General features: G+C 39.2%; 1 protein-coding gene across 1 annotated transcript in view; it reads right to left on the minus strand.

Annotated features, from left to right (window-relative positions):
- Positions 1-2545: 2545 nt before the first annotated feature.
- Positions 2546-18248, minus strand: part of TTN (titin) — a 242029-nt gene continuing 226326 nt past the window's right edge. The window contains exons 271-286 of the mRNA XM_074911579.1: positions 17930-18211; positions 17029-17622; positions 16640-16927; positions 16190-16489; positions 15432-15734; positions 14846-15148; positions 14144-14728; positions 13698-14003; positions 13306-13605; positions 12488-13063; positions 12090-12395; positions 11405-11998; positions 5342-11286; positions 5104-5257; positions 3892-4185; positions 2546-3767 (exon numbers count right to left, since the gene is read on the minus strand). Coding sequence (XP_074767680.1) covers positions 3469-3767; positions 3892-4185; positions 5104-5257; positions 5342-11286; positions 11405-11998; positions 12090-12395; positions 12488-13063; positions 13306-13605; positions 13698-14003; positions 14144-14728; positions 14846-15148; positions 15432-15734; positions 16190-16489; positions 16640-16927; positions 17029-17622; positions 17930-18211 — 11429 coding nt within the window. The 3' untranslated portion in view covers positions 2546-3468. The remainder of the gene's footprint in view (positions 3768-3891; positions 4186-5103; positions 5258-5341; positions 11287-11404; positions 11999-12089; positions 12396-12487; positions 13064-13305; positions 13606-13697; positions 14004-14143; positions 14729-14845; positions 15149-15431; positions 15735-16189; positions 16490-16639; positions 16928-17028; positions 17623-17929; positions 18212-18248) is intronic.

An 18248-nucleotide genomic window follows, 5' to 3' on the forward strand; every position in this document is an offset into this window, starting at 1 on the left:
TCTCCTTTATACCACTGCTGTTAGTACCATACCATGTTCCAGTGTGGGAATGACTGTTTTATGTTTGACTGTATTATGCTTCAGGTTTTGTTTTGGTTTGTGTTTGTTTTTTTTTTTTTAACAAACATTAAGATTATTATTTTTAAATCCAAGCTCTAGAATATTATAATCTTCAAAAAGGGGGAAGGGAAGGGAAAAAAAGGGGAAAACACAACTAGAGAAGATTTAATTTTAATATTTTATCAGAGTTGTGAAGTTTTTGTATTCTGTTCATATAGTTTTCTCCACTTGAAGGGAGAAGTTAAAACTGGAGACAATGGTAAAAATTGAAAGGCGATGTTAAGACTAGGGTTTCTTATCTGCTAGGGGTAAAGTGAATCTCAGTGTTGTTATGGCTGTGCAGTTATTTTTCACAGTCTGCCAAATGTAAAATGTTAATAGAGAATGTATGGCCCTATAGTAGAATTTATACAGCAGCTCACAGAGCTTTGTTACAAACTTTTCTCCTTACACATCAGGAGCCAGGAAATCTGGAATTCCAAATGCCTTCACACACATATCGGTGGTAGGATATTATCGGTGGTAGGATATTTTTCTGAACATGGTACTATAAGGCAATAGATTTTATCTTTAAAGAGAGCAGATGTCAGCTTGTACAGTTAAAAATTCCAATATTTGACCTGAATATAATAAGCAAATAATTCAAAATGTTCATTTCTCATGTTTATTTTTTAATCCAGAGACTGCTTAATCTATTGTTGTTTGCTTAGCAGCCATGTGCAAAACCGCTGGCTCAGCAGGTTGGCATGTAAAGTTACCTATTAAAGCTGTGCTTGAGCAAAGCCTGTAAGTACTTTAAATCCTATTTTTAGGCATGTGACTCATCTGCTTAAAGTTAGGTGTGCTAGCTTAAGTACTGTGCAGAGTTGGGCCAGAGAGATAGAGGCTAAATGAACAACTTGCTTACACTCCCACACCAGTGTGCTGTCCTCTTGAACAAGTAACTATGTCTAGACTCAGTAGAGGCCATGGAAGATAGTTTTTTGGTAGCACTTGTGGAGAAGAGTCCATGCTTAAATCTGCAGATGCTCTCTGTCACTATTACTTTCTGCTGAGATGACTGACTTGAATTTTTAGTGTTAATTTTATTATGTGCTTGTGTGCACAAGTTAGTTGTTGATTAAACAAGACTTTACTACTGCATGTTGGTGTTTTTTGAGTTTGTTGGGGTTTTTCTAAACATTTAATGGAATTAGAATGAGAAGCTTTCTTGAGGTTTTTTTGGGTTTGTTTTTTTTTTTTTTTTTCCTTTGAGTGTTTTAAAGATTAAAATAAATGGCCTCTTTTACCTCATTTCTATCATTCTTTTTTACTTTCCTCCCTAAGGAAGAGATACCACATACTCTTAAACTCTTTTATCTTTATGATTGCTTCTAAATATTCCTGGTTTCATCACTTGAAAAAGTCCAGATCTTGTCCTGACCCCAAACTTAAATCTTCTGAAATACTTATTTTTACTTTAGTCCTTGTTTCATCCCCATTTATCAGTTTTCCTCCATTACTGGATAGCTAGTGGTTGATAGTGTATCAGTTTATAGGAGATTAAAAAAAATGTCTGCTTTTATAGTGAGTCTTTTTGGAATAGGTTTTTAAACATACTACCAGCTTTACTACTGATGGTTCTGAGGGTTTTCTTCAGTAGCAGTAGTATGCTGGGAGTCATAGTGATGCATAGTGTTGCTAACTGATTAATGCTCTCCTGAAGCAGTGTTGTATTGCTGTAAGTGTATTTGCTCTCAAGATTTTTTTAGGGACCAGAGTGAATTCTAGAAGCAGAGTTGCTCCTTTGACCTCGATACTCTTTTCCATAGATGACCAAAATTGTAATCTGCCTGCATGGGATTTGTGATTTCCACCCATGCCACGCCAGGGACTGTGTAAAGACAGGCTTTGTTCCTATACGTATGTCAGCTGACTCAAGGGATGAAGGACTGAGAGGGCATGGGCCCTTACATGGGAGGTGAGAATTCGTAGGTCCAGGCAATTAGAGTCAACTAGTCTATACCAGTTGTCGCTGCCAAAAAAAGGAGGCAATAGCCAGCTTTCCTGGAGGCAATTTTTTAACCACTTTCAGCAGAGACCAGCTATAAAGGAGAGAGGTTAGCAAATGATCCACACAGGGTGTAGTGGGAGGCCTGGAAATTCACTTAACAGAGGGATAATAAGAACAGCATAATGTTTAGGCATATGCTAGAAGAAAACGTGTTTTTTAAAGTCTCGTTTAAGGCTGGCTTTCTGGTGGCCAAGCTGTTTCTAATAGATGACTGGATTTTCAACAGTTAGCTATCTGGTTTACATTGGAGAATTAGTCTTCCAGTAAAAATATAATAAAAATAGTCTTTTCTTTCAGCAACTCCTGTTCTGTAGTGTAGTACAGGAACTGTAAAAACAGAGCATAATAAATAAATAAATAACAAGGAGTCACAGATTTTTATGGTGCAGAAAGCATGCTTTATTTCAAATGAGCAAATCTATCTCAAGGAGGTTCAACAGCTAACGAGATTTATTACTACATTAGGAGAACTAAAGCAAATTGAAGTGCAGGGCAGTATTTGATGTTGTAACAACAGTTTGTTTTCAAACTGTGGTTCATTGCTTAGTTGCCCGGAAGTGACTACTGGCTATCTAATGCTACCACACAAACTCAATCACTCATCCTATGAACCTCCGAGAGGGGGTACTGCTGCTGCACTTGAGTACCTAAATAGCTTCGTTGATTAAGGGGATGGCCAGGTGATGTTACTTTTTTAAAGCTATTCAGGCAGTCAATATGTCAGAAACAGTACACAGACAGTGGGTGAACAAAGTGCTGGCCGCTTGCACTTTGTCCAAAAATTGTCAGTCAGGTATGGAAATTGTGACATAATCAGATCCAATGTAAAACATTAAAGCAATGCTTACAGGAGGGTAATTGCAAGCATCACCAATGCCTTACATTTCTGATTCAACATAAATATTCGTGCGTGTATAAAATACGACGCACAGTATCATCTCTTAGGTGTAGGTAATCTTCAACAGGGAGCCTCTCTACCTGTTGAGGCATTCTTAGACATCAACAATGAGTTGAGGCGCAAAAATTAGTTAAATGTTGAGCAGGGTAGTCGTTTGCTAGGAAACTTTCTCCTACCAACTGTTAGTTCCAAAAGTTACATTTCAAAATGTCATAAAATAAATGGTACAAAACTTCATAACCGTTAACTTCGGCTATATACAGTATGTACATGTCAGTGAAAAAAGTGTTTCAAATTCTTAGGTCAATAATGACTATAACTCATAATGTATAGCTCTGGACTTCGTCTCATTCAGGTAGGTACAAAAATATTTTTTTTATATTTACATATCAGATACTTCAGTCCATATATGAATCACTTGTAAAAAGACAAGTGTAAATAATACAGATCAAGCTCTCTAAATTGATCGAATGTTAATATTCACAGTGGCAGAATCAGTACCAAATTCATTTCCTAAATTCAGGGTATAAAGTCCGCCGTCGTTCTTCTGGACATCCATGATGATCAAGGTGGTTAGATCTTCACTGGTTTCAATGTGGAATCTGCCTCGCTGGTCCTGACTGGTAATTTTTCTCCCTCTGCAGTACCATGTTATTTCGGGAGCAGGTTCACCGGAAAAGGCACAAGATAGTGTGAGAACTTTTCCCTCGTCGATGCTGATATCAGATGGGAGAGCTTCAATTTTGGGTGGTACTCCTTTACAAAACAGGAGAAGAAATACCAAGTTAGTCTGTTTCCACTAAGCCATGCAGCAGTGTTACTCTGATGACTATTTCAGGATATTTGAAGCACTAACTCAACCAGTAATTGTATTGCTCACCTCTCAGACCTGATTTAAGCATTTTACTAGTTGAACTCTCCAGTTGAGCCATACTAGATTTCCCCATAATACTGCTGGAGCTCATCTCTACAAAGGATTCTTTCATGGAGGACATGCTTTTGGCAGACATGCTTGCAAATTTCATTTCAGTCATGCTGCTACTGCTGAAACTGCTGAATGAAGCCTCTTGCTTAGAAGAAGCCATCTGAACGGACTGAGAAGAAAAACTTTCGTGCATGCTTGCGTCGCCACTTGTCTTCAATACTACCTCTTTTGGAGGCTCTTCAATTAGAGCTGGGGAGCATCGCAAACATAGAAGGAAAAACCAATAACATCACATTAACGAACAAAGTCATGCAGTACTATATGGTTAATTTTACAGAAATGAAGAGACAGAATAGTTTGCTTTCAATGGAAAACTGCAGTGGAGTATAAAATTGTTTACAATGATTTGATTGAGGATTACAGTAATTTATACATGAAACAAGTAGGAAACAGAACTGTTACTAGTATGTATGAACTTGAAGGAAAAATACTTAAGAAGAAACAGATTGTCACACAGCCTTTCCTATTAGAACCAGTACTACAATTCAACACTGAGAAATTGTGTGCGTTCAGTTGTAGAAGTTGTGAAACATTTTCAAGTGCTTACAAGCATGGTATAGGAAAGTCTGTATTTCACTGCATTGTTCTGTAGCTGTGAAAGGTAACAGAAAATCTCAGTCACTGCATCTTTCCTTTAAACCCAAGCAGAGTCATACAAGCATATCATAGCAACCCCTTGATGCTAGGAACTGGGATACGGTACAGCCAATAAAATACTAAACCCAGTTCAGTTATGGCCAAGTTAACCATAAAAAGTTTTAACTGTGGAATGACTTCGTTTTATTGGAACAGATTCTGTTAGTGAATGAGGAAATAGTAATTGCCAGCACCAAGGTCTTAACACAGTCATCCTAGAAGGAATGCTCATAGCTTTCTGTTAGCATGCATCTATTGATGTAATAGAGCATTTGTGTGCTCCTCTGTGAGTGTTATAAAGATTTCTAATGCTGTTTTAGTTCTGTAGGTATAATATACAAAAGAAATAGGAACTTGGTGATAAACCTGAATCAACATTACCAGTGGCTTTTATCATAAGTCGTTTTAGTAGACACACCACAGCAAAAAGTTGTGATCAGTCTGAAGACAAGACCCAGAGAACAAACTTACGGAGTACAGTCAAAGATGCTGTAGCAGAGCACTGCCCATGGTAATTTTTTGCTTTGACTGTGTATTTTCCAGTGTCACTCACTGCTGCATTTCGAATCTCAAGAGAATATATGTTTTTAGACCGTGTTACTCGGATGTGTGATGAAACAGCAATCTGAGGAAGGAAAAGAATGGTTTCATTAAGATCAGTTTTCGGAGTAATTCTAATTTCAAATAAAAATATTAAATAAATACTTACAGGTTGATTATTCTTGAACCACTCAATTTCAGGTGAAGGATCCCCAGAAACTTCACAGGTGAACAATACATCTTGTCCTTCATTGACATTTTGAGACTTAGGCTGCATGATAAATGCTGGTTCATTGGAGCGTTCTTTAGAAAAGGTCAGAACATACTGGCATTTAATAATGCCTTCATCAGTTTTACCCTCACAGGTAAGTATACCTTCATCTTTATTACTAGCTTTTTTGATAGTTAGTGTGTGATCACTTCCAGAAACACCATATCTGTAATCATCTGAATTTCTCAGATCCATTCCATTCAGCACCCATTTTACTTCAGAGGCACCAGGAATGTTGGCTTTTAGCATCAATTTCTGCCCTTCGGACACTGTCATTTTAGTTGAAGAAGCTTTAATTTCTGCTTTCAATTGTTTGACATCTTCAGTAACAACTGACTTTTTAATGACTTCTTGAACTGCTGCTTTTTCTTCAGTTGCCACTGCTGATTTCTTCTGGGTAGAAACTGTAAGCACCTCATCTTCTTTTTGAACTGATTTATGAGTTTCAGATGCACCTCTTACCTGGGAATGGATATTTTTAAATACTTGGCCAGTAAACTGGAAGCTAGTTTTTGAAATGCCTCCTTCCCCAATAATTTCACAGGTGTATTCTCCTTTATCAGATTCCATGAGCTCATGGATCTTGAGCTCATAGGTGCCATCTGCTGCATAATGAAACTTGAAATGATGGTCTTCTTTCAGTTTTTTGCCATCCTTGTACCAAACCACTTCTCTGACACTTAAAACATTGCTTTCAACTGCACAGGATAGCTTTACCTTATCTCCAAGAGTTTCTGCTTTCAGATGCTGTTTTATCTTTGGTGGAGAAGCAGTTAGTAATTGCACTTTCTCTGCTGGTACTGATTTGTCTCCAGGTGGTGACTTTGCTCTTGGGGGGCCACTGATGGGTTCAGGAGATTTCACTCGTTTAGGAGACTTAACTGGCTCTGGAGACTTTACATGAGGCTCAGGAGATTTGATTGTTGGGGGTGATGTAATTGTTTTAGCAGGAATTTTTGATCTTTGAATGGTCAAAGTAAAGTGCGCTTCCTGTCTTCCTTCAGAGTTTTCCACCACAACAGTGTAACTTCCTTCATCTGATATCTGGACTGAAGAAATTTCAAAGGTGGACTTGTACTGTGTTCGTGTTACTTGGAAGCGCCTTGAGGAAACAATGGGTTGACCTGCACGGAACCATGTTATTACTGGTGCTGGTTCACCATCAGCATCACAGGAAAATCTTGCAGTCTCCCCTTCAGCAACTGTGATTGACCGTGGCTTTGTAAGGATTGTTGCTGGTAGAGTGCTTTTGAATGTCTTGTGTACAGTCCTTTCTTCCAGTGATTTTTCTTCAGCTGCAGTGATTTTTTCTTCAGAAGCAGCATAGTGTTCATATGATAAAAGTGATTCTCTTGTTGCTGACATTTCTGATTTGACCTCTCTTACTGAGGAACTTGATTCTGTAGCAGATGCTTTCTTAAATGAGGAGACTGCATATGCCTCTGTTTTTGTCAAGTCAGGTAAAATTGACCTTGGTACTTCTTCATCTCTCCGCTGAGAAGAGTATGTAGTGTAATCTCCTCCAGTAACATCTAGCGTTGCATAATCAGAGCATTCCCCTTTGTAGTTTGTGCATACAGCCCGGTATGTTCCACTGTCATCAATGTGGCAGTCAAGAATCTCCAGAGTTAATACACCACTGGTGTTAGTGAAATGTATCTTACTGCTCTCCTGGAGCTCAATACCATTATGGTACCACTTCACTTCAGCAGTTGGTTTTGACTGGACATTTAGAATGAACCTGGTATTATGGCCACATGGTACTCGGTGTGAGCGCATTCTCAGGGTAATGCGAGGAGCATGGTCAAGAGTGAAAGGCTGCTGAGTCAGAACTTCATATTTCCTTTCCATAGCTTTCTGAGTTTTCAAAGCAGATTTCATGGACTCATACCTAGAAAATATATCAAATCTTGCCATCCTCTCAAACCGAGAGAGCGATCTTTCACTAGAAACTGGGCTAGGTGAGCGTGGCCGAGTTCTCTCTGGTGTTGGGGATCTTCTCTCACTTTCTTCAGGAGGCCGTGAGCGAGGTCGAATTAATTCAGATACAGGACGCATCAACTCAATATAAGTTGGAGAAAGAGATCTTCTTCTCCTTAGTAATCTAGAGGGAGGTGAAAATTCCCTGTGAACATGTTGCACCATTTCTATTTCTTCTTCTTCTTCTGATGTGATTTCAGTTATTTCTCTTTCCCTCCTTCTCCTGAGTCTACTCTTTTCCTCCTCTGCCATATATTCAAGCTCACTCCTGTATTCAGAGAGCCGTTGAGCAGTGCCAACAGGACGGAGCAATTCTTCATCCTCTCTTTCGTCCATTATTCTTTGCTTTTGTTTAGGTGGTCTATAGGCAGCCCTGTCATGGCGCTGACGAAGCTCTGCATAGGTTGCACTGGTCTCAGCTTTAGTTGGGATGTGATAGCTTGAATACCTCAGCTCTCTTTTTCTTTCTTCCTCTGATCTAACCTGTGCTCCTGCAGTAGAATACCGAAGGGCAGACAGTTCAAAGCGTGGGGGACTTCTTGGTGGGGAAGCAGAAAAGCCTAACTCCAGCTCTTCTTCAAGGCGCAGTCTTTCCTCTTCAGTTCTCTTCATGGCTAAATAGTCATCAATAGGCAGGAGTAATTCCTCATCAGACAAGTCACCAAGCGATCGTCTTCTTGGTCTAAAGTAATATTCATAGTCTGGAGATGGGGTACGCCGACGTGCTGGTCTCACAATTTCAAGATCATCTTGTGTTAGCTTTGGTATGCGCCACTTAGGCTTATACTGATCAGAAATGCGTGGCAGTGGCATCACATAGAATTGCTCCCACCTGGAAAGACGTATGCGTTTCTGGCGTTTCTGAACCGTTCTCTCAAGTTTTCCTGGCATTTCGTACTGGTCTCGCAGCCTCTTGTACCACTTCATGTCTGACAGAGGCACAAAGTGTTTAATGTTCTGATCTTCCTCAAGAGTAGTGCGTACATGTTTGCGAGGCTCTGGGACCTCGTATGGCATACGCAGCCTTCTTTCTTCCTTCTTTTCTTCTTTCTTAATTTCATATTCACCTTTGACATTCTTAGTGCTAACAGCTGGTTTATATAAGATAGCAGCTTCTCTGAGAGCTTCTTGTGCAGTTTGTGTCAGTGGAACAGCTTCAACCCCAGATAGGATTTCTGCCATTCGTAAGGTCTTGTCAATTTGCCTCTGTACGTGCTTCTCCCGTTCTTCTTCAGTCTTGTACTCACGCTTGACATATTTCAAGCGTTCAACTTTTAGATAAGCCTGACAGCTTGTAGATCCAGCACTGTTTGTGGCAGTAACTCTGTAATAACCACTGTCTTCTGGTAAAGTTTCTCTAATATGCAAAGCATAATAATCTAAACCTTCATGAATTATATCAAAGTTAGGACCAAAGGATAGAGGTTGACCATCTTTCTCCCATTTCAGCGTTGGTTTTGGTACACCAGATACCCTGATCTCAAAACTGACATTTTGGCCTTCTTGACATTCAGCATTTGCCAGCAGTCTTTTAAACATTGGCCTGAGTGTGGCATCTGCTGGAGGTGGATGCGGAATCACAGTCAGCTTGGCTTTGCAGCTGTCTTCACCATATTTGTTGCGTGCCACAATACTGTATTCAGCATCATCCTCTTCAGTGACATTATTGATGATGAGTTGGTAAAGACCCTTGTCTGATTCAAAAGTATACTTCTTATCATCATCACCAGGTTTGATTTTCTGGCCTGATTTGAACCATGTTAAGCGAGGTTCTGGGTGAACTGTTATAGTTACTCCGAACCTGACGTTTTCTCCAATGTATGCAGTGCGGTTATACAAAGGCAGAGTAAATTCTGGTGGACGCTCTAATAATCTCATAGTATCAACTCGTCGTTTCACTTTCCTAACGGTTCTGCATCTGTAGTACTCAGAAATTTCTCTCACGCCTTTAACAAAAAGTTCTGCATAAGAGCTATCTTCACCATAATCATTTACTACCTTGCATCTGTAGGTGCCATCATCAGATTTAGAAACATCTTTGACATACATGGTTGCCACACCTTCTTCATATTTGATTTCATATTTCTCACTGCTTTCTAATTGCCTCATACCAAAGTACCATGTAACTTGTGTGGACTGATCATAGTTTTCAATCCTACAGACATATTTGGCATGCCCTCCTTCTTCTGTAACAGTATGCTTTATCTGTCCAGCAATGGGACCGATGTCTATTGGTGCAACTTTAACTTTAGCCACTGTTATGCCTTTCTGAGTTCTAATAGCACCTCCACAGGAAATGCGGGCTACTGACACAACTGTGTTCCACTCCTTCTTTACTAGAGTTTGGTAGTAACGCCTGTGCCTCAAGGTCTTGATGACTTTAGTGCTGGTCTTTTCTGTCTGCTGTTTTAGCCACACATGGTTAAGTGCTTCAGCAGCTGTCATCCGAGCTTTTCTTTCCTTTACTAGTAGGCGATCAATGAAGTCCATGGCCTCAATGCTTACGTCTTTGAATGCTTCATCATCAAAGTTGTATTCAGCATTTAGAATATTTTCAATAACTTGTTGGTTTGTTTCAGCAATGAAAGGATTAATGCCACTGAGAAGTATATATGTTAGAGCACCAACGGACCACATGTCAGTAGCTGTACTGACCAAATCATGATGATGTACTTCAGGTGCATAATATTCAGGAGAAGTGAACTGGAGTCTAAAGCTGTCTCCAGGCTTCAATTGTCTGGCTTGACCAAATTCAACAATTTTAACTACAGAGCTTCTTCTTGTGAAGTAAATAATATTGTCTGGTTTAATATCAAAATGTCCAATGCTGTGGCGATGCAGAAACTCTAGCGCATCACAGACCTGGCGTACGTAACTTACTATTTCTCTTTCATTAAGTTCAAATGAAGCTGTGCTGATTCTTTCAAAGATGTCAACTCCAGAAATGAATTCAAAGATCATGACCAATTCTTCTAGGCTCTCAAATGATTCATGAAGATACAGGATATTTCGATGCCTAGCAATGTTTAGAATGGAAATTTCTTTCTTTACCAAAACTTGGTCAGCACCCTTTACTTTGACAAACTTGGCCAGGTAAGTCTTTTTTGAAACTGCCTCAACACAGCGGTGTGCAATGCCAAACTGCCCACGTCCAAGCTCTTCTGCAATCATGTATTTGTCATAGAGTTCTTTTGTAGAATAGTGAGCTGCTTTAACTGTGGTGACTTCTCTGGTCTCATCAACTTCTTCATCATAGTTCATTACTCTGGTTTTATCTTCCTTTGTTATAATTGGATCAGTAGGTTCAGAAGGTTGGCTTTGGCCAAACTTGTTTTCTGCAATTACACGGAACTGGTAGGTGGTCTTGCCAAATAGGTTCACCACTGTGTATCGTGTATCACGAGCTTGTGCAACGCGAATCCATCTCTCTGCTGTTGTAGCACGTTTCTCAATAATGTAGTTTATGATTCTGCTTCCACCATCAGTAGCTGGTTCATTCCAGGTTAAGTTAACTGAATCCCTTGAAATGTCAGTTACCTTCAGACCTCTTGGTGGATCAGGCACATCAGCCACATCTAATTCAACTGTTTTTTGATCAATTCCAAATCTGTTTTTGGCACAAACAATGTAAAACCCTGCATCTTTTCTGTCAACACCGTTCGGGAAAACAAGAGATGTGAATGATCGCGTAACAATGACTTGATAGTGTCCATTAGTATCGATGAGGTCTTGTCCCTTCTGCCATGTGATCACAGGGTGAGGCTTGCCACTGAATGGAATCTTGATGCTCACTACTTCCCCTCGGAGGGCATGAACAGCTCCCATGCCTTCCAGGTTTTTGGGCAAGTGAATCTTTGCAGGAACTGGAATAGAAAAAGAAAGAAAAAACAACGCATGACCAAAAGCACATGAGCTTGCCAATAGTCTAAACATTCAAAGATTTAAAAGAATTTGTCTTAGGAATCAAGACCCTTCATTCACCTTCAACGTCCAAAGAGGCAGTGCCAGACACAGATCCTCCTTGGTTGGTAGCTCTAACTTGATATACTGTAGCATCATCATCTGTTACATTTGTGATCACCAGCTGGTGGTATCCACCCTTGAATTCCTGTATCTTGATCTTTTCACCATCTGGCATGATTTCTTTGCCTTGTCTGTACCACTTGACAATTGGTTTAGGATGACCTGTGACTTTGCAGACAAATGTGGCATTAGCTTGAAATTTCACATTCAGATTCCTTAGTTCTTCCTTGAAATGTGGAGCTTGAATCGGTACATCAGATTTTGGAATGACTGGTTGTGATACCTCACTCCACTCACTTTCACCACCAAGATTTTCACATTTTACACGGAATTCATATTCAAGACCTTCAATAAGATCTTTCACAGAATACACTGTTTCACGAATTTCATCTGTTGTTACAGAAATCCACTTGTTTTGTTTCTTCTCACGTTTCTCAAGATAGTAAGTTCTAATCTTTGCACCACCATCACTTGCAGGTGGCTTCCATGAGACAACACAAGAATCCTTTGTGATAGCACTTGCTACTGGCTGACCAGGTTGTCCTGGTTTTTCTGTAAAGAATAAAAAAGTTCAGAAACCGAAGTGAGCATGCCTTAGCAATTACAGGGGCATACAGATACTGCTATTTTGGTGTCTACTTACCAAATGGAGGCTTCATAACAACAACTGATGAAACCTCCAGTGCTTCACTAATGCCATATGTATTCTGAGCAAAAACACGGAAATAATAGCCTGCATTTTCAGTTAGGTTAACAATTCTGCAGGTTGTGCCTGAAATGCTTGAAGATACAAGTTGCCATTCTGCTCCTTCCTTAGCTTCATGTTTCTCTATGATGTAATTGGTTATCATAGCACCTCCATCATCTTCTGGTGGTTTCCAGCTTATCACCACAGAATTCTTCAGTATAGACTCTATAACAATTGGCCCTACTGGTTTTTCTGGCTTATCTGTAAAAGAAAAGGCATAAAGTTTTTAATTCTTTTGCCAATAATTATTTGAGAAAATATTCCACAAAAATACTGAAAATGAAATTAATTACCTTGTATTTCCACATTAAGTACAGTGTCAACTGTTCCAAATATGTTACTGAGTTGCACTTTGTACTTCCCAGCATGAGTCTTGTGCTGGACATTCTTAATAGCAAGATGAGTATAATGCTCTGTGTTCTCAATAGTAACTGTTTCTGATCCTCTCAAAGGTTTGTTGCCGTGGAACCAAGTTATCGCTGGTACTGGTCGGCCAATATATACGATGTGAAGGCGGAGGGTGCCACCTGCACCAGCATAGTATTTCTCTTTCAACGGGAAGCCAGGGTGGAATTGAGGAGGAGCCTGCAATAATAGCTTGCCACTAGTTTCAATTTCTCCAACATCATTGCTAGCCATACAAGTGTAGAGACCTTCATCTTCCTGTTCATCTGTTATTACTGTCAGGGTATGATTGCGTCCATCAGATGACATTTTGTATTTTCGGCTTTGCACCAGTTCTTTGCCAAATCTGTACCATTTAATATCAGGCAAAGGTCTCCCAACAATCTGGCATGTTAGCTGAGCTGCTTCACCCAGTTTAGTCGTAACATCCTGCATTTCTTTTTTTATGGCAGGTGCTTCTCCAGCTACAATAAAGAAAATTTAAAAATAATGAATATTACTAAGAAATTTTCTTCTATTACTATATTACTGGAAATTAATTTTCATTTCTACTTCTGTCTCTTATACTTGAAAGGCTGTGCTTTAGGACAGTCATGTTAGCAAACAACATGTAAAACATATAGACAGCATTTTAAGTGAAGCACTGTGGTTTATGACACAGCAAATCACAATATCACAGCAAATATGACAATATATTTTTGCTTACATGTTAATTTAGTTTTCACTGCCATGGCAGTCCTTCGAGGTCTGCTGAGGCCAGTCTGATTTTCTGCAAAAACACGGAATTCATATTCCGTAGCCTCTAGTAAACCTCCTACTGTAAACTGCCTGTCCTTGATGCGTTCTTTATTGCACTTTTTCCAGGTGCTTTCTCCAGACTGGCGATATTCAACCCAGTAGCCAAGGATCTCTTTGCCACCATCACTTTCAGGTCGTTCCCACTCTAATGTAATGCTGTCCTTAAATATAGAAGTGATCTCAATTTCTCCAGGTTGGCTTGGTTTGTCTGAAAATTAAAATAGATACAGAAAATAAATTACTCTCTAAATGGCACTAAGTTGCTCTTGAAAACATCTGTTAATGCAAACATTTTCCTACCAAATGGATCCTTGCATACAACTGGTTCAGAAGAAGGACTTGCTTCACTTTCACCGATGTCATTTTGAGCAATGATACGGAATTGATATTCAGCATCTGGAACAAGTCCTGTGACTGTGTACATTGTAGTGGTAATCTGTGTCTTATTGTGCCGGACCCATTTTTCTGTAGAAGTCTCTTTACGCTCAATGTAGTAGCCAGTTACACGAGAGCCACCATCATCTTTAGGTCTGGACCAGGACAAGTTGACAGAACTCTTTGTAACATCGAGCACTTCAGGTGGGTTGTTTGGAGGCTCTGGAGGATCTGTTGATAATTATAATAACAAAAATAATAGAAATAATAGTCACATAACATTAAAACGTTTACATATACTATTGCACTTTTAGAACCATAATGTAGTAATTAAAATTTATTAAAAAAAAAAATTCTAAAAGGGGACTTACTTAGTGGTGTCTTTGGTACTGCTGGTTCTTCAGATTTGAGAGATTTGCTAATACCAAAATGGTTTTCAGCAGAAACACGGAAGTGATATTCCACATTTTCTTTGAGCCCTTTCACCACTAGGGATGTCCCTTTCACTCTGGAGTCAACAGTGTACCAGGCAGTCTTCGGTACCTCTCGTCTCTCAACAATATAACCTAGGATATCTGCACCACCATCATCTGTAGGAGGTCTCCAGCTTACTCTGACAGAGCGAGCCTGTATATCATCATACTCAAGTGGCCCTTCTGGTGGATTTGGAATGCCAATCACTCTGACTTTAATATAAACAGCTTTTTTTCCACACTTGTTTTCAAGTGCCAAATCATAGGTGCCTGAATCTTCTCTTTCTGCATCTTTGATCACAAGTTCCGTGTGAGTGTCAGAAGTCGCAATCATGGCCCTCTTGCTGATGTCGTGTCCTTCTTTTGTCCATTTGCATATTGGGATGGGCTTACCCTTAATGGGTATTGTAAGCCTGATAACTCCACCTTGTCTCACCATGAGACCTTCCTGGTATTTTTCATCAAGTTCATAGTCAGGATATTCTATAAAGAAAATTAACATGTCATGTTAGGTCTGTTTTACAGATTTTATCATACCTGCTTTAGGTAAATACTTTTTAAAAAAACTTTCAATGAGAGTTAAGACTTGAACAGCCTTACCAAGCATTTCTGTTATTTTGACTGTTCCTGGCACCTCAGCAGGTTCTCCTGGCCCACCAGCATTACAGGCTAGCACACGGAATCTGTACTCTGCACCCTGGGGGAGATGTGTTAAGGTGTATTCACGAATCTTCGTTGGTGTGGTATTGCATTTGGTCCATTCAAATTGATCAACCTTCTGCATCTCAATTAAGTAGCCAGTAACTTTAGAACCACCTTCATCTTCTGGTGGACTCCAAGCCAGGGAGACAGATGTTCTTGTAGTATCAGTGACTCTTGGATTCTGAGGTTTACCTGGAGGAGCTGGAAAAGAAGATCAGATGTGGGGGCTGGGATCTTTTTTATTAATATTTAGAAGATAAAAGAAATTCCAACTTGCATCGTATGATCTGTATTGAGTCTATAGGATTTATACAGGAAAACTTAGAATGAAAGATTTTCACTATTATTTTCTTGGTTTTCTCCAGTCAGAATCTCATTTGTTAATAGACCCAGATAAATTTCCGAATTAGAAAAAAAGAGTAGTTTTTACTATTATCATTCATTTCTTCCATGATGTGCTTAATCTATGTAGGAAATTACTTACCAATTGGATCTCTGGCAACAGCAGACTTGGAAGGACGGCTGGGTTTCCCAGTGCCTCTTGCATTGATTGCTGTGACTCGATGTTCATATTCTAATCCTTCAACCAACCCAGTGGAACGGTAACGAGTCATAGTGACTGGAACTTTATTCACACGGATCCATCTATCTGCTCTAACTTCTTTGCGTTCTACAATATAACCAGTAATCTGTGAGTCACCATCATCTTCTGGAGGATACCAAGTTAATGTCATGCCATCTCGAGAGACATCAAACACTTCTGGAGTGCCAGGAGGACCAGGAATACCTGTAAAAACATAACACAGAATTAGTGAAGAAAGCATCAAATGATTCTACACATTAGTAATATGCAAAATATTGTGAATGACAATGTAATATCAATGTCACAACAAACTTGTTTTATCAGCAAATGTCAAAGTACTTTACAAATTAGGTCAGTGAAATGCTCCTGTTTTTGTAATCAGGTAAAACAATTTTTCAAGGCTAATAGTAGACATGAGCAGAAATCCAAGTTTACCATCCAGGTTCTGTGTAGTGCATCTAGAATATCTATATAGATTTATGGATGGCATTTGTCACTGGAAATACAACAAGACTACTGCGCATCATAATGTACCATTTTATTTGTCAAAAGGAACTAGTATAATCTAGAAAAATCTTCTCTATATGTGGGTATATAAGCCCATTTAAATATATATTTTTATTTTTAAAGGTAGAGAATAAGCAAAAATGCAGACTTACGGATTCTGCTTTTGCATTCTATAATTTCAGACTGCAGGTAAGATCCAATTCCAAAGCGGTTTGTAGCAGCGACGCGGAACACGTATTCTGCACCTTCAACAAGTCTGGTGAACTTAAACATTGTTCTGGTTACTGACTCTGAAACTGGCAACCATCCAGGACGGTGAGCATCGCGCTGTTCAACCACATAGCCACTAAGGGTAGCTCCACCATCTAGCTCAGGTGGCTCCCAGGAGATGGTTACGTAATTTGAATCAATGTCATCAATTCGGATAGGCCCAACAGGTGGTCCAGGTTTGTCTACAAAAAAAAAAAAAAAAAAAAAAAAAAAAAAAAAAAAAAAATTAAAAGACAAAGAAATAAATAATGTGGAGAAAATGAATCATATTGCTGATGCAACAAAGTTCAGATGGAGAAAGATCACAGACAGCTATTTTCATAAATACTTACCAAGGATTATAACCTTTATTGTATCAGTAACTGTTCCAGTTGTGTTCTTCAGTTCCAGTGTATACTCTCCAGTGTCATGTATGGTGGTCTCACGCACAGTTAATTTAGCCGTTTTGGCAACAGTCTCCATTTTGATGCGTTCTGATTCTTTTAGTTTAGAACCAGCAAAGAACCATGATGCAGCTGGGGGTGGTCGTCCTTCAATTGGAATAGCTAACTCAATGGGCTTGCCAGCAGGTACATGAATTGTCTTCTGAGGTATTCCAGCGAAGTCAATTGTTGGTAGAACTAAGAAAAGTAAATAATTGATATTTTAAATATCCATTTTATAAATATCACATTCAGTTGGTATAAGCTTCACCCTGTTATTTTTAAGAGTAGATACCTACCCTTTTGGTCTTGTACTGTCACTGCTGTGACAATCTCTCGTGGTTCTGACACGCCCTTCTGATTCTGTGCTCTGACCCTGAACAAGTACTGTTCACCCTCATTGAGAGAGATAATTGTATGCTCGTAGACGGTAGGCTTCAGTGTCACTACCTTCAGCCATCTTTCTGTTCCAGCTTTGCTGGCCTCAATAACATAGCCAGTTAATCTGCTGCCACCATCATGTGATGGTTTCTCCCATGCAAGAGTAACAGTTGATTTAGTGGTGTCAATCACTTCAAGTTTTTGTGGTACCATGGGGACATCAGATACTAGTACTGCATCAGATGTTTCACAAGCTTCACCAATGCCGTAAATATTTTCTGGTAGAACTCTGAAATAATACAAAGCTCCTTCTAGAAGTCCAGTAACTCTATAAAATGTCTTGCTGCATTTGATAGTGACAGTCTTGTAAGCTCTCATAGAAGCTTCACGTTTCTCAATTATATAATTGTTGACTGGGGCTCCTCCGTCAATAGTTGGAATATCCCAAGTAAGCGTCACAGAATCTTTTGATACTTCCTTAATTCTCACTGCAGCAGGTGGACCAGGTGTATCTAAAACAAACAAACAAACAAACAAGATTTTTTTTCCTTTTGGATCATTTCCTTTTAGAGTCAATGACTGTTTCTCCATTAAAAAAAAAAAAAAAAAAACAAAACTGCTGGGATTTGATTTATAAACTATTACAGCTTTAGAAACTATGTATTTTCCTTTGGATTAGATTGTTTTTATGACTTCCCAAACATTCTCATGATGTTATTTAAGCTGCAAATTTCCTTTGGAAATTGATGACTTCCTTATTCCTGAGCAACGTACTCTATGATTGATGTAATACCCGTATACAATTGTAGCAGTACTTACCATACACTTTGACAGAAATAGTTGCAGATTTTTTTCCTGATTGATTTTCAGCCTCAATGACATATTTTCCAGCATCATAGCGATTAACTTTATCCACAATAAGAAGGGTGTAGCTGTCTGTAGTATCAATAATCGCTCGACTCACAAGGTCAACACCCTGCTTGCTCCATGTGATTACAGGAGCAGGTCTGCCAGATACAGAGACCATTAGACGTAGGGAACCACCGGCTCTGACTGTAACTGTCTTCTTCAGATCATCAGCAAGCTCAAGCTCAGGTATTTCTGATGAAGGGTGTAAGAAACACGGAATTAATGAATC

The sequence above is a fragment of the Athene noctua genome, chromosome 7, assembly GCF_965140245.1.
Source record: "Athene noctua chromosome 7, bAthNoc1.hap1.1, whole genome shotgun sequence".
Classification (NCBI taxonomy): Eukaryota; Metazoa; Chordata; class Aves; order Strigiformes; family Strigidae; genus Athene; species Athene noctua.